We start from the raw sequence: 16,156 nt of genomic DNA, 5'->3' as shown, positions 1-16,156 counted from the left end.
GAGACCCAGGGCCTCAAATCAAAAGCATAACCGTACTTCCAGGACCAAGACACACTGCCTAACACAGCACCCACTGGGACAATAGACCTTGGGCCTTTGTCAGTTCAATCGGCTTCCTCTTGACAGTGTTAAATCTCCACGGTTGGACATGGTGCCGTGCTTTGTGTGGGATCTAAAGAGGGAAGGAGTGGATTAAGGGATACCTGGAGCTAGTGAGGCTGTGGTGGCGCACAGAGAGTGAGATATCAGTCACAGGGACTAAGGATTAGATTAATGTCGGAAATGGTGGGTCGAAGCATGGGATTAGAGCTACCTGGGGACTTCCACACTGGGGCTGTGAGAGAGTGTGTGATGTAAGTGGAGAGCAGGGGAGTGAGTTAAGACTGAACAGTGAGTGAGCAGTCAGATGTAAAACAGTGCTGGCAGATATCTGAGGACCTGTAAAGGGAGCAACAAAAGAACTCCCCGTTGGCTTGGTTTATTTAGTGCAATGTTTCGACAAGAGCATTATAGTGAAATGCTGCACTTTAGGGGGGGAAGCATACATTAAATAGATATGAAAAGGGCACTTTAATAGTGAATGACATTGATAAATATCACTGGCTTAAATATTATTTTAGGTGTTAGGTGTTTGCATGAAGACATGGGTGTTGCTTAATAACAAACAGTCATTAAGTACAGGACAGAAGGGTAGATGTATCTCATATAAAGTGTTCTCTGTGCTTCCCAGTTTTATTCCACCCGGCACCTGCTTCAAAGCCCATCTATACCGCAGATCTCCTCCAGCCCCCTATGACCCCGGGTGTGATTGAGCGTTCAAGTTTAGGGATAAATTCGCCACCCATCTGTGTCCCAGTACTACGAAGAGGGAGTCTGGCCGGGGGGATAGCAGGAACACTGGAGACAGACATCACCCCCACCCTATTCTATCATCCCCCACACACTTTACATCCTGAAATCCCAAATCTCCACCCCACCCCCCCGACTTTGACCCCCAGTCCCTAAAAGGTCATGAGAGAGTTGGGTGAAGGGGGGACCAGGGCGGAGGACAGCTTGCGGTCGGCCACCGGTGCAAACCAACCCCCCCCCCATCCCCAAAACCAACCAACACCCCTGAACCCCCAGACTTGCCTTTTTGTCTTCACCCCCCCTTGGCCGTGAACTTCATGGTTTCCATTGAGGGCGGTGGCGCTGCGGGGACTAAGCCCCCCAGAAGAGTGGAAAGGGGGTTTGAGGGGTGAGACTGAAAAGGCAAACACTAGCAAATCCCTTCATTGGTTGCGTGCCGCGTTCTCCATATAACCTTTATGGGAGCGTGCAAGTTCGCATGTGTGTGGGGGGGAGGCAAGGGGGGGGGGGGGTCAGATTCGGTCATTAGTGAGTAAAGACCTCATTGGCGAATGTGTCTCAGAATCCTTAACTGACTCGTCCTGTCCTATGTCATCCTCCAACCCTGGGAATCGTGACAACTGTGAAGGGGAGATGCTGATTCTGGAGTTTAGCCGATGCCTTGGCAAACTCCAGCATGTTGGTGTACATTACACCTCACATAAAGGCACTTTTACAGTGAAGTCATATTTATGTCAAACGCACTAGTTAAACAGACAGGGTTCATGGAGCCTGATACTATGAACAATGCAAAGGGAAATAGGTTGTTCAGACAAATCTAAAAACCCTGGATACATGTCACCTGACTGTAGCTTTATCAGACCTGTGTGACAAGGGGCGTGATATGCCAGGTGACATTCGAAACATCTCAGAATCATTAGAACAGGCTTGACTTCCAAGCTCTCCAAGCGATTAAAAAAAGATGAAACAATATCAAATGTAATCTTACTTAGATCACTGATCTACTAAACAAATGATTTAACTGTTTTTTTGTTTGCGTTAGTTGTCAGAATCTACATGGACAGGGCCTACTGACTAAAGGGAAGAATGTATGGGAAACAAGGGTTGTATTGACTAATATATGGGGGTTTCAGTCAGAGTGCTCTGCTCAACTGGGATAGTTGAGGGGGGAGTTGTGGACTTGAAACCCAGTGGCACAGGGCTGAGCCCATTGTCCCGCTAATAGGAGTTAAACTCCCCCCTCCTCCTTCCTCCCTCCCCTCTGCCTCCACCAGCTCTGTGGCACGCTCTCTCTCCCTTACGTCCCTGCGATGGCTGCCAGTGGATCTTACACCACGCAGTTCCCAGCGCTATTGTCTAATGACCAGAGTCTTCATTATTAATTGGTCTCTGCCAATTTGGGGGACTGGTGTGTGCCCAAGACCCCATTTCCAATTTGGCTAATTAACTCTCACGCCTGCAAACACCTCCTTACACACCCATGGGTGTGTTTTGGGAGGGGCAAGGGGGCATGTCATTGGAATTAATGGCATGGGATGGCATTGGGACAAAGTAGGCAATACTGGCAAGAAACCAAATATATACTTAGATTGAAACTACATTAGCATAATGCAGGAAGAGTCTTGATTCATCATGTTACTAGCCCTGCAGCTATTACAAACCTAGGTTTTGAATGCACACTGGTGTATTTTCTGTCAATCAAATGGAAAATGGTTGGTGGTATTTTTGGATTGGGTCTGCATTTTGGTTTGTATCTTTTTGGTTTCTTGCAATGTTAACACATCAAAGTCAACGTGGTGGATGGGTAGCAGATTATGAACATTTAAATCATGTTAAGGCCTACTCTCTTATGGGTAACGTGGTTGAGTTGAGCAAACTATTCCCTTTTCATTTACTATGTACATTTGGTTTTATATAAGGTTTAGTTCAGTTAGGAACTGAACTTTTGTTTTTCTTTGCAATAGATCACGTTGTCCTGGTGTATATTGCAAGTTATGAACCCAGACACAGTATATCCCAACTGTAATCCTATACACACAATGTCTGCACCATGACGAGCAGTCTAATACACAGAGACATTAAGGTCTCCTCGGTCCTCACTCACAGCACTTTATATTGAATTTACTCAACACATAAAGCAGGAGAAAACCTTCAATATACGTTTTCTTATGTTTCATAAAAATACAGACATGGATCTTACTGTAGATAATATGAGAGTTTCCACTTTAACCTTTCCTTCTGAGTCCATTGCGGTGAAGTTCAACCTTGTACACAAGAAGGCTGTCTCGTGTCATAGCCATTCATAACTACTGATGAATGGCATCACTGGAGCCTTAAAGCGGCAACTGAGGCATTTGAAGCCATAGCCAGCAATGATCTGTGGGAATCTTTGTCATCCCTTTTGGAATGGCAGCCAACACCCATCATGAGCCAAATTTGGTCCTATACTTGGTAAACAAGAACCCAGGGTGAGACCAGCTATATCAGGGAGGATATCAGTAGGTGGCTATGGGAGACTATGGCCTGTAACAAAAAAGGCTAAGGGAACTGGGCCATGCTTTCACCTCTGATGGCTGCATAAGGCCTTAGCTCTGATTCTTTCTCATTGTAGGTCTTTGGGATTAACACCCTGGGTCTGAGAGATGCTGTTAGGATTAAGAGAACACAGTCTGAGCAAGGGAAAAAGGAGAGGGTGTGTGTGTGTGTGTGTCTGTGTGTGTGTGTGTGTGTGTGTGTGTGTGTGAGGGAGAGATAATTGTGCTGAGGTCTGGTGGTGTCCAGGCAGCTGTGGGGGGGATTACAGACGACACTCCAAACACACGAAAACACACACACACACACACACACACACACACACACACCATCATCATTATCCCTAGCACCATCCACAATGAAGTCTTAATCAGGGGGTGTTGCACAGACAGAGAGGGTCTGTCTGGTGTATGTAAATGAGGGTGTGTGGGGGGTCAGGGTGGGGGTCAGCCATCGTCTGGCCCTTAGGGTTATCATGCACGGCTGTTTGACCGTGACCATGAGAGCTGTCTGGGCTTGAAGACAATGCAACTCGAATTCAAAGCAGCCTTGAATATCAAAAGTGACCATTATGTCCAAGGTTATGTCCAAGTTTAGGTAAAAAAACGTTGAATTTATCTTTCAATTAACTAACTTTTGATGCAGTTGGGCTTTTTAGAATGGTGGGAAAAGTTTGGGGAATAAAGCTTGGTTGATTGTCTGAGAATATCAACTTACAATTTAAAATGTTCCATTGCATTTAGTCAGCAGTCTTTGACTGCTATACTTTTTTACTGGACAGGTGTGTAAATGAAGAGTTTCACTGTTGAAAGTTGTAGCCACTATCTAATTAACATTTAAACATTGTGTTTAACTCGAGGTCCATGTAATAAATGATGCAATTAGAATTCCTTGTAAGGGGGAAGCTAGTAATTAGTCTAATGGTCCATTAGGTAAAAGATAAAACCTGGCCAGAAGCAAGCCAGAGAATCATAGAAAACGAAACTGTAGTCTTGATCGTCTTGGACCAGAACAAACTAGAAATCTAAAAAGGGCAACAGTTTATTGGAAATCTTTGTGTAAACTGGATAGCTTCCTTGCGTCGTAATCCACGCCTTTTATTCGTACCTTTGCCACCTAGGCTATATGTAGACCTAGCACCAACATTTTTATTTTTTTATCTGGACTAAGCTGCCTATGTATTAGAAATATAAATCCGCTCTCCCAAGGTCTCTGAAGGTCAAACGCTTTAAATGAAATAGTTGTAAATATCCTAATGGTTGAAAACATAGCCATTCGTCTTTACGCGCAGCTTAATGGAGCCATTGATTATCACTAATTATGCCATTCGTTTCCCTAGGTCAACAAATTACAACTCATATTGACAGTCACTAGACCACTGTTTTTAAGAGAAACAAATGTTCAGATATTTCGGTGGAAACAGCGACAAAACACACGTTTTACGCACTGAAATTGCAAGTGTGTACAAGGACACATGGCCACTCCGTACACCCAGGGCATGCTTCGGATAAAACAAAGCAAACATATCCAAACATATTTTGTGTTTCAATCTTCCCGTTATAGTATCACCGTACTATTATGACCGTAATAGGGTAATAGTCACTAACACATTCTAATTCGTTTGTTACTGAACAGTTACCTGCGCACCTCGATGAAGCCTATACTTGTTTAGCCTAAGTCTTCCAGGACCGTGAACTTGACTTTCCAAGGTGAAACTATCAAACATTTAACGATATGTTTCGCGTTACCTGACACTTTCGGGTGAAATCATGAAGAGCTAAATTTTTCTTAAACGTTGTAGATTTAAATGGACCTTTCTATTGAATCTTATTTTCAACAACTATCCCTTTGCAGTCTATCGTTTTCATTGCTAGGATAATAGGCTACATAGTCTTACAAAAAATAAAACGCACTTAACTGTAATCATTGTCTCACATTAATGTCATTTACGAACAACTCTTAGACAAACGCAGCAGCATGACAGGTTACACGCATTTACATGTATATATCCCCTCTACGATAGGCTACAAAATTTCATAACCATTTCAGAGTATATAGAATAATATTTACCTGTGCAGATGACCGCTAGTAGAAAAACCTGGAAATTCCGAGTCTTCATGGTTTGGAAGTAATCCTTTTTAAGTTTGAGGTCTCTATAACTGCAATCTTTACGGATATTGCTAAATAAAATTCGGCACGTTCATAAAGTCTAATATATCCACTGCTTCACAGTCTTTAAAACGATCTCATTTGAAGCGACATTTATAACATCTCAAAAAAACATTCTTGCTTCTCAGTTTCCCTGTCCAGCGCGAACGGGCTGGCTTCTGGACTCGTTCAAGGCTACTGGGAGAATGTCCTCTTTGCTATTGTAGAAGGGCCCTCGCGGGGTACAGAGCCGTTTAGTTATGCATAAGGGTATTGTTGTCTTCACCCCCATCAATGAATGGACACTGATAAAACAGAATTGGCCGGCTGAGGCTGGTTAGTGTAAGGGAGCCAATGACAGGACGTTGGCCAGTCAAAAGGCGGGGTCCTTCTCGCACCTCAAAGGACCTATTGGGGATGCTGCATAAAAAGGGTAGCCTTCATACGGAATGGACTTGACCATGGAGAGATGAGCACCGATCTTGCTGTGTATGCCTACACAGACCGTTCTTGTCATTAGAGTTCATGTTCATTAGAGCTCAAAGTTATGATTGGACTACCTGTCAATGGAAAATCTGGTCAAAGCCCAAAACACCAGGCTTAATAAAATGATAATTCTCTAATGTTCACATTCTTTTGTTCTCTCTCTTTCTCACACACACAATAATGAAAACTTTTTTAATTAGATGGAATTAATTGCCATTTCTGGAGCAAAAGAGCAGTTTTTCTACCATAAGGCTCATTAGCACCATATCTATAAACATGTACATATGTGGTATTAACAGCCTCTCAAAATGTGGATGAATGAGAAAAAGTAGTGAATTGTTTCTGTGTAGAACCTTGAGGGCCTGGTCCATTCAAAGGGCCTTTTCACCCTATAGGCTACATCCAAACCCGTCTCATCATCTCAGCCTTGCGTGCCTCAAAGGAGATCTCAACTCCCTCCCGCACAATAAACCCCCAGTTTAGAAAGAAAACAAACATATTCAGCTACCACCACGCCGTCACTAGGCTCCTCATGTTCCTTATTTGGGCTTATAAAGGGAAGCTTCTTGATCGCCTGGCTGTTGGAATGCAGCGCGGCACACGGTGTGACCCAACAGCCAATTAACTGGCATCAGCGTACACGACGGGGTGCCCCCGGCACACAATACACCCCCCTTCTAGGCAGAGAACAACAGGGTGGGGAGCCATGTGGTTTTCATTAGGTGGTCCTCTGTGTTCAGGAGCCTCTATGAGGACATTCAAAAGAGATCTAATTAGAGCTGAGGTCCAGTAGAGTCTGGTTTGGACGTATAATGAGGAAGATATCAACATGCAAAGCAACAAGGGGCTGGAAGGAGAGCGAGAGTGAAATAGAGAGGCACACAGCCGAGGCTGGTGGACAGGGGGTGAAGATGCACGTCATCTCCTTGCTCAACACACAAAAGGACTGCGTGTGCACACATGCGTACACATACACACCTAATGTGCTCATTAGCAAGGTCTTGGGTGATTGGGATCTGGGTTCTCACCGATGTTTCTCCAGTTTCATGGAAACTCTCATCGTCCATTCTGGGGAATGCATAACATTAATAACACTCCTTTGGCTGTTTCTTGGAAACTGCCAAAGATGAGAGCTTTGTAAGGCTGGGTGTCAACCTGCCCCCACCTCTCATATGCTAAAATCTGGAGTTGCTCGACAAGGTCTCAACTTGATGGCTCTCACACCCACTTGTGTAACTTTCTGTAGCATTGCTAGTCATATGTTGAGAAGTAAGGGTCAAGATTTGGTCTGATTGGTTGTTCTTGTGTATAAAAGAAATTGCCAAGCATTGTTCTGTGGATTCTTGATTTACTGAGACCTCCTCCTCCTCCTTCTCCTTCCTCACATGCTTTCTATCTCTAGTTTACAATAATCATGGTAGTGTAGGTGAGATTTAACCTTCATTTTGTAACATGTCTGCCTTGTTATTGATTTCATTAATTTGCAATGTTATTAAATTTTTATTTCATTTTAACCTGACTGTGACCATTCTTGCTCTGATTTAACCCATAGAGTCAAATAACTATAATTCTATTTGTATTGACATTATGTAAATACACTGTTCAGTTTCCCATCTTCCTTTAAACCATAGGGGAATAAGTTTAGGTTGTTTGGCCAATATTAAACCCCCTACAGCTTCGTGCCATGTGAAGGGGCAAAACTGAATACCACAGAAGAGAGGTCCTTCACCCTAATTAGTTGGCTAATAGATGATAAACACATCTCTCCAGAATCTCTGGTAGGTTTCCGTTAATTCTACATTTCCATCTTTCCTCTTATGTCAACAGCTCTCCATAACGCTCTTTGTTACTGTTGAAAATACTGTACAGCATCCATAAAACAATGTTCCATGTGTAGGAGTTACATTAATCTTGGCTAGTTATAGTACATAGCATTGCCCTTGGGTCCCTCACAAACAATGCAGGCTCCATTCTTAAAAGATAGATTGGGAATGAAGCGTCTAAGCCCATTTCTCCTTAATCTAGCCATTAAAGTGTTTTGTTCCAATCCCAGAGAGAAAGGGCCAAAGGACAAGAGGAGTAAATATATTGAGGGCTGGAATCAATGAGGGACAACCCTTATAACTAGAGATGCATCAAACCACGCTGAACCAAGGACCAGCAAGGCGCGGGAGAGCCTTAACATACTGTACACAATCTTTGAAAGAGGTAACCGACCCAACACACATACATGATACTCATATACCTTTTTATTTCTTCTATATACTTCTTATAACTCATTGCTTTCTTCTCTCCCTACCGTGGTGTATTACGTACAAGATCCAGTTAAATTTGTTACTCAGTTCTACTGCCCTGCCCTCAGAAAGTCCAGATTTTGCTTTATTAACCATGATCCTTTGGAAGTGTGATCCAATTGGCTTTGAAAGATGAAGACTCAGCATGTAAACAATGGGTCAATAAAAGACAATATTAAAGTTTCAGTGGCCCCGGTACTTCAATCCCTTGGCCCCAGAGACTGATATGGCAAAGACTATGGCAGACTATACATTATAGTAGCAGGCCACCCACCACTAGAATCACAAACTGGATATAACTAACCAAGGAAATCAATGCCTGGTGTACGGTTGAAGCCCTCCCACCATCATTATAAATAACAAAGTTTAATAGAGTTGTCCACTACTGTTCAGTTCAACAGTGGGAACCACATGAACCTGGAAGATCGACCAACACTTGGCAGCTTGTTGCCAGTCAAGCAGAGCATAATCCCATTAAACACATAACAGGCTTTGGGGTTTCACATGGCGACGACCACAGTGGCCAGATCTGAGCTGGCTGTACTCTCCTCCTCCTTCTCTACCTCACTTGGTGCAGCTTTTCACACTGTCGTCAGTTCAGGCTTGTTGAGCTTAATAGTATTACGGCCGGATTTGGGATTTGAAAGGGCCGGAAGATGGAGTTAGAGAGAGGGAAGGAAACGGGGGCCTGTTTAAGGCAGTCATGGAGGAAGGGTGGGGGATTGTAATGTAGGAATAAAAGACTAGAGGAAAGACCAAGAGATATTTTTGTCTCCAAACTCAGCTAAGTAGTTTGGCTGTTGTCAGAGCATTTGATCGCTCTAAGGCACCAGCTCTGGTACCAGTGTGGAAGTACCCACCACCACTATTGGTCATTCCCTACCCACTCACCCTCTATGACTGACCCAACTAAATGTCTAAAGTCTTTCTCTCCACTGTCCGAGGCAGAGATCTCTGACCTCATTCTCTCTCATCACCCCACCTCCTGTCCCCTTGATCCAGTCCCTTCTCTCTTCCAAACCATCTCTCCCTCCATCATAACTTTTCTTCTGCATGTCCTTAACTCTTCTCTTACTTTCGGCACCTTCCCCTCTGCCTTCAAACAGGCCAGAGTTGTCCCTCTACTCAAAAAACCGTCCCTTAACCCTGCTGTCCTCCAGAACTACAGACCAGTATCACTGCTACCCTTCTTTTTAAAAAACAATTGAACGCGCTGTATCTAACCAACTGTCAAACTTTCTCAGAACAATCTGCTTGACCCCAACCAATCAGGTTTCAAGACCACTCCACAGAAACTGCCTCCTGTCAGTCACCACTGCCCTCCAGTCTGCCAGAGCGGCTTCAAGGTCATCCGTCATCATTCTGCTGGACCTTTCTGCAGCGTTTGATACAGTTAACCGTCAGATCCTGCTTGCTAGACTTTCTGAGATGGGCATGACTGGCACTGCACTTCAGTGGATCTCATCCTACCTGTCGGGAAAATCCTACCGGGTCTCCTGGGGAGGCAAAGTGTCAGGCCCTCGCCAGCTCTCCACTGGTGTCCCACAGGGCTCCGTCCTTGGACCCCTCCTCTTCTCCCTGTACACCACCTCACTTGCACCAATCATCACCTCCCATGGCTTCTCCTACCACTGCTACGCTGACGACACGCAGCTGCACCTGTCGTTCCCCCCGACTGATCCGGGGATCTCAGCTAGGATTGAGGCCTGCCTCACAGACATCTCCGCCTGGATGACCAAGCACCACCTCCAGCTGAACCTCGCCAAAACAGAACTTCTCCTCATCCCGGCCAAACCCTCCATCTCCCAAGATCTCTCAATCACCTTGGGATCTGCGACAGTGACCCCTTCATCCTCTGCCAGGAACCTCGGGGTTACCATGGATGACAAGCTCTCCCTCACTGCCCACATTGCTGCAGTCTCCCGGTCGTGTAGATTCACCCTCTTCAACATCCGGAAAATCAGGAGATACCTGTCTGAGCATTCCACCCAGCTGCTAGTCCAAGCACTTGTGTCTCCAAGTTGGACTACTGCAACTCGCCGGTCTCCCAGCATGCGCAACCCGCCCTCTCCAGAGGATTCAGAACGCAGCAGCCCACCTGGTCTTCAATCTACCCAGACGCTCCCATTACCCCGCTCCTCATCTCCCTCCACTAGCTTCCCATCATGGCCCGTATCAGATTCAAGACCCTGGTAGTGACCTTCCGAGCGGCTACATCAAGTCTCTCCTCCAGCCTTACACCCTCACCCGCCACCTACGGTTTTCTTCTGACAACCGCCTGGTGGTCCTACCTCTCAAGAGCGCCCACTCCCAACCCAAGCTCTTCTCCTGTCTGGCCCCCAATGGTGGAATCACCTCCCCACCTCCATCAGAGACACTGACCGTCTCCCCACATTCAAGAAAAGGCTTAAGACACACTTCTTCCGGGAGTACAACGGTACTCCCGGAACAAGTGACACTGACTCTTATTGAGGGACTTGTTGCTCTTGTTGGTTAGTTTGATTTTGAATTAGTTTGAGTTTGAACTGATTTAACTTCTTGTACTCGCTGTGAACTATGTTATTGTTGCTTGCTTTTTCTACAGGTACACTCAGGTTGCACTTTTTTGAGGTTCATGTTGTTTAATTGTAACTTGTTTAACTACATGCTCTTATGGTTCTTCCCATTTGCACTTATTTGCTTTTCACAATGTATGCTTCATGTTTTGGCTACCTGCAATGTTTTGTTCTCGTTGTTATGATCAGTGACCTATGCACTTTTGTAAAGCTCTCTCTTGGAAGTCGCTTTGGATAAAAGGATCTGCTAAATGAATACATGTAATGTAAATGTACTACCACCCACCCCATCACTGACAAACAGATCATGTCAGATCCTGTGCTTCAGAACCGGTAACAGGATCACCAGCCCAGCTTGATACAGCAATTGGCTTGGAGCAGTAATTGTTCAACTACTGCAAATGAACACATTCTGCATTCTGACATCTTGAACACACCGTCTCCTCTGGTATTAAAATGTTGTGTATGTATTGGAATGATAAGCCAAATAAATTTAAACCCACCAACAAACTTCGATTTACCAAGTCAGTGACACTACAACTTGTTGCCTGAAGACAGGCTTAAAATTCAGTTTAAAAGCTTTTGGGATGTGTGAACACAAGCAAGTGGGGGTCAGATGGCTGATCGGTTAGGGAGTCAGGCTATTAATGAGAAGGTTGTTGGTTCAATTCCTGGCCGTGCAAAAATGATGTTGTGTTTGGGCAAGGCACCCCACCCTACTTGCCTCTGGGAGAATGTCCCTGTACTTACTGTAAGTCGCTCTGGATAAGAGCGTCTGCTAAATGACTAAATGTAATGCAAATGTAAGTCATATAAAACAAACTGATTTCTGCGTAGTCTGTATTTTTTGATTTTCATAAAAAAACATTTACAATTCACAGCCATATAAATTACAACAGCAAACACAAATCTTAAATAGACTTCTCATCATTTCTTCGTTCATTCAACCAGGACAAGTAAACAACAGTATAAATGGTAATTTCCCTTATATTTGCAGTCCGGTGCATTGAATACAGTGGCCTTATAAGTGAAAATGCCTATGAGTGGAAACTCATCCTCCTTTCTTCAGCTTAACTTCCTTATTCTCTTTTTGAGTAAAGTAACATTACTAGATTAATCAACACCATATTCCCAGGGTGTTAGCAGATGTCTTATTTCTAGTTTTACAAATATAAATCTCAGCCTATTGCTCTGAATATGACCACACTTTATTTTCACCCATCCGTGACTGGATCCATAATAATTCCTAAGAATTAGTTGCCTGCTGTTCTGACTTGATTGCAGTAGTCATTACTGCCCTCTGCTGGTCAAGACCGCTTACAACGAGCATCAGTCAGTACTTCACTGTTACACAAGATAACCCTTGTTGTGTCAGTACAAACTGCCCTCGTACAAATCTTGTAAAAATCATCCCAAATGTACAGCTGAACAAGTAGAAGTATGTATGAGTAAACAGTAGAATCAGTGCCATTTTCAATGTTCAACCTCAGTTTAAGACTAAGCAATATGAGCGCCGTTGCAATTTCCCAACTAGTTACCTCACAATGCTGATGGAAGCCAGGGAAACTAGCAAGTCTATACAGGAAGGGAGAAAAACTGGAACACAAGGCATTCTCTCTTGATGCTCCGCTAAAACAACTCTGCTAATAAAACAAGTTACAGGTCTGATGAGAAAGCTGGCATTACAGTGTAGCGTTGTAGAAGATAGAAATAATATGAAAATCCTATATTCTTTTATTTTGCACTTGAGAGAACTTTTGAATACACAAGGCTGAACCACAAATAAAGGGTCACCATTTCAGGAGAAAGGCCTCACGGGTACATGAAGACAGCAACCTGGCAGGTGGAGAATCCAAAGGGAACAAAACACCTCTAAAAAGTCAATCTTTTAATATTTAGCTGATTGTGATTTGTGGATTTATTAACTTGTGTGGTTTTGTGAGAGACGGTGATAGAAAGCAATTTAAAAGTCTTTCACAGTTATGCTGGGCCCTAAACATCAAATCTGACCCTGTGAACAAACGAGTCAAGGAAAAAAGAAATCACTCAAAAATATGCGAAATGAGGTAAATATGAGCAAAATCAGGGAAGAAACACACAACATCATACATGTCATTGTCACGTCATACATACCACCTTTTCGCTCCTAGTTTTTATATTTATTATTACATCAGTCGCTTTCAAAAGTTCATCAGCCTCTGACTGAGCAAGTCTGACACAAAGTTGAGTCAATCACGCCACAAATCTTTAACAAGGAGTTTTAAAAACAAAACAATAAATCCTTTGCGTGTCAAAAATAATTCCTGTTTGTGATGCATGGGTGTCGGGAAAAATGCCTTTCACTCTGTCTGGTTCCTTCCCTGCGCACAGCTGACTCAACCAACATCTGTCCAGCACATCATTGCTTGTCAAAAGTTGACGAGTCTTTAGGATCTTTTTGTTGTAAATTCCCTCCAAAAAAGGGACTGCATTACTCTTTTCCACCCAGCAGAGACAGGCGACCAGGTAGGGGTTCTGACTGCCCCACAACAGGAGCAACATCTGTGGTCAAAAGTCCTCATCCCTGTCAGTCCTCCCTCCACAGTTCAGGCCATTCCAAACTGGTCGTGTCCTTCCTGTTGACGTCATCCCTATTTTAAATTTTTTAAAGACATTGACCTCTGTTATGCTCCTTCACTTTGAAGTTTCCCCGCTCAAAGTCAACATATTTACCCCGAAAGAAGCTTCCAATCGAAGTCGCGCTGCTGCTCAAGTCTCATCTGAGACCAACTTCACCAAGGCCCAGTTGATATAATGAATTACAGTCGAGGGCAACTAAAACATGGAGTAACATAGGTGTTTTTGTCCTCAAATTCCCAGGTTTTCACTATTGTGAACTAAAAGTGCTAGAAGTCTGTTTACGACGCTATGGATCTTTTTCAGTGTGCAGTTCACAACCAAACTTCAACCACAGCCCGATTGCACTTCAGATCTCCCAAGTGCCCACTTGATATTGGCTCCCACCAGTAGGAAACATCCTGCTTGAAAGCAAGGCGGCGCAGATTATAGAACATGGTCAGTAATATGCATAGACGGCAGTTAAGCATCAGGGCCTTGTTAGGATTAGGGGTTGGGCTGTATGAAATGTGTTTAGTTTGACCTACAGTATATGACCTTTGTGGCTGAGAGCGAGGCTTCAAGAGACTGTTGATGCGCCAATCAAAGTCAAGAGCGGGATAGCATAGATATTCATAGACTTCTGAACGCCCAGGGTTCACACAAACAAGGCCCAGTGAGGTGTGTGAGTGAGACTGGAAGCCAGTCTGCACAGGGGGCAGCAGAGAGTTCACAGATGGAAGGAACGAACGAAGGCAGTTGGATTTGGATTCTGAAGCTAGCGAGCGCCTCTCCGTCCTCCTCTACCCTGCTCCTCTTGAGGGCCGGGCAGCGGTGCTCCAGTGAGTTCGAGTCAGCAGCATCGGATGGGTGGGGGATGCAGGTCTGGGTGGAGGTCTGCAGGCTGCAGGGAGTGGGCAGGTGCAAGTCTGTGTGGAGGTCTCCAGGCTGGAAGGAGGCGAGGTGGGTACATCAACACTCAAGGGGGAGGAGGAAGCTCCGTCGGCAGTCCACGGCCTTGGGGCTCGGCGGCTGGGCCCGCTTCCGCCGGAGCTCATCGCGGCCCAGGGTGCCGCTGAGCCGCGAGTATGCCGCCTTGTACTTCTTATCAAACGCAGCTGGCGGACACAGAGGAGAGATGGAGAAAACAGGAGACATGAGGGAAAAAAAGTGATGTGATATATGATGCGACAAGGACTTTGTAAACGTAAAGAAAACGTCCATCTCGGCGTGTCACCTACCCACGTGGTCTTTGCCCATAGCAGCTAGTGTGAGAAAAAGCATCTCCCTGTAGAGACTCCTAAAACAGACAGATTACATACAGACTTAACCATTTGTTCATCCTCCAAGAGTAGTTTATTATTATTTTAAAAAAACTTTTGAGGACATTTAGCTTTATTTGGAGGAAGAGTGGTGAAGTGACAGGAAATGTAGGGGTGAGAGAGAAGGGAAGAAATGCAGAAAATGACCCGGGCGAATTGTGTGTGTGTACACACACACACATATGAAGGAGGCTCAGATGACTCAGAGGCCATTTCCACCGCTCACCTCTGTATCCTGGGCGTGCCCGGTTGCTTGCTGATGGTCTCCAGGAAGAGGGTGACAGCCTTGTGCACCTCGTTCATGCCGACCCAGCGCAGCACTTCCTCCAGGAAGCTCAGGGTGAAGGGGTGGTTGTGCTTCCTCCAAGCATGGCTCCGCATTGGCACGCCACCTGGGGGTGGAGAGGGATGATGGGAGGAGAGAAGGAAGGGATGAATAGATACAGTGCAGGGAGAAGGATAGGACGGGGGGAGGGGAGCGTGGGGTGATAGAAGAGGAGAGAGAGAGAGGGGGAACATCACAAAAATGACACAACCCAGAGAGTCTTTCAACAGATGCTGTGTCTGACAGAAGGGCTGCGTTGTCTTACTGTGTATTCTCCAGAGGATGTAGAGGGGGGGCCAGTGGTCCGTGTCTGGGACCAGGGTGTCCCAGAGGAGCCTCACCCTCACAGCAGAGTTCTCCGACTGAGTTACGCAGACACAAGAAGTGAAATGAAGCAAAAATGAAACAGGATCTTAATAGTACATGATACACTGTAGTACGTGATATCTGAGTGGGGCGCTACTCTGTCAGTGCAACTTCCGACCTGGCTCTTTATTTTGTGTGTGTGTGTATGTGTGTGTGTGTGTGTGTGTGGGGGTTGTGTGCATTTCTAAATGTATTTAAATGAGCATGAATGCTTTATTGTTGAGACTTATCGAAGGAAAACCTTCTTTTTTTTTTACTTTACAGTCTGTCACAGTATTTGGTATCTCATGTATTAAAAACAAGTTAATCAATCAAAAATATGCAAGTACTAGCCTACATGTCAGAGCTAGAAGTCAAAGATCGCATCAGAATATATATCTTTTTCCACTAGTCCCACCTGCGTGAGCTGGTTGGCCAATGGCGAGGTTCGGACCAGCTGGAGGAGGTTGCTGGGCAGACCCAGGCGCTGGAAGTACCAGACCAGGTTCCAGAAGATGATGGAGTGGCTGTCCAGGAGCAGGGCCTGGGCCAGAACCGACTCGCCCTCGTTCTCCAGCAGGCTCTCCAGCTCCTTCCTCAGCACCAGGGGGCTCAGGTAGGCCACCGTCACCTGGGGGGCACCCCCTATTGAAGAACCCTGAAGAAACCACGAAGGAACCCAGTCAGATGTTGCTTCTCAAATGT

General features: G+C 45.0%; 1 protein-coding gene and 1 long non-coding RNA gene across 3 annotated transcripts in view; one reads left to right on the top strand and one right to left on the bottom strand.

Moving 5' to 3' along the window:
* The first annotated feature begins 7,653 nt into the window (after positions 1-7,653).
* LOC136943740 (uncharacterized) lies at positions 7,654-9,770 on the top strand. The gene is made up of 3 exons (XR_010876721.1): positions 7,654-7,793; positions 8,069-8,223; positions 9,554-9,770. It is a non-coding gene; the product is annotated as an uncharacterized lncRNA (long non-coding RNA).
* A 1,930-nt stretch (positions 9,771-11,700) lies between these two features.
* The window catches only part of LOC136943738 (DENN domain-containing protein 4B-like), a 28,163-nt gene continuing 23,707 nt past the window's right edge, over positions 11,701-16,156 (bottom strand). For both annotated transcript variants that reach the window (XM_067237164.1, XM_067237165.1), the window contains exons 25-29: positions 15,870-16,109; positions 15,372-15,468; positions 15,008-15,173; positions 14,701-14,759; positions 11,701-14,577 (exon numbers count right to left, since the gene is read on the bottom strand). In XM_067237164.1, the coding sequence (XP_067093265.1) occupies positions 14,432-14,577; positions 14,701-14,759; positions 15,008-15,173; positions 15,372-15,468; positions 15,870-16,109 (708 nt within the window). In that variant the 3' untranslated portion in view covers positions 11,701-14,431. The remainder of the gene's footprint in view (positions 14,578-14,700; positions 14,760-15,007; positions 15,174-15,371; positions 15,469-15,869; positions 16,110-16,156) is intronic.

This window comes from Osmerus mordax, chromosome 6, assembly GCF_038355195.1.
Source record: "Osmerus mordax isolate fOsmMor3 chromosome 6, fOsmMor3.pri, whole genome shotgun sequence".
Lineage (NCBI taxonomy): Eukaryota > Metazoa > Chordata > Actinopteri > Osmeriformes > Osmeridae > Osmerus > Osmerus mordax.
Note: the sequence above shows the minus strand (reverse complement) of the source record. Positions and strands in the feature narration are given on the sequence as shown.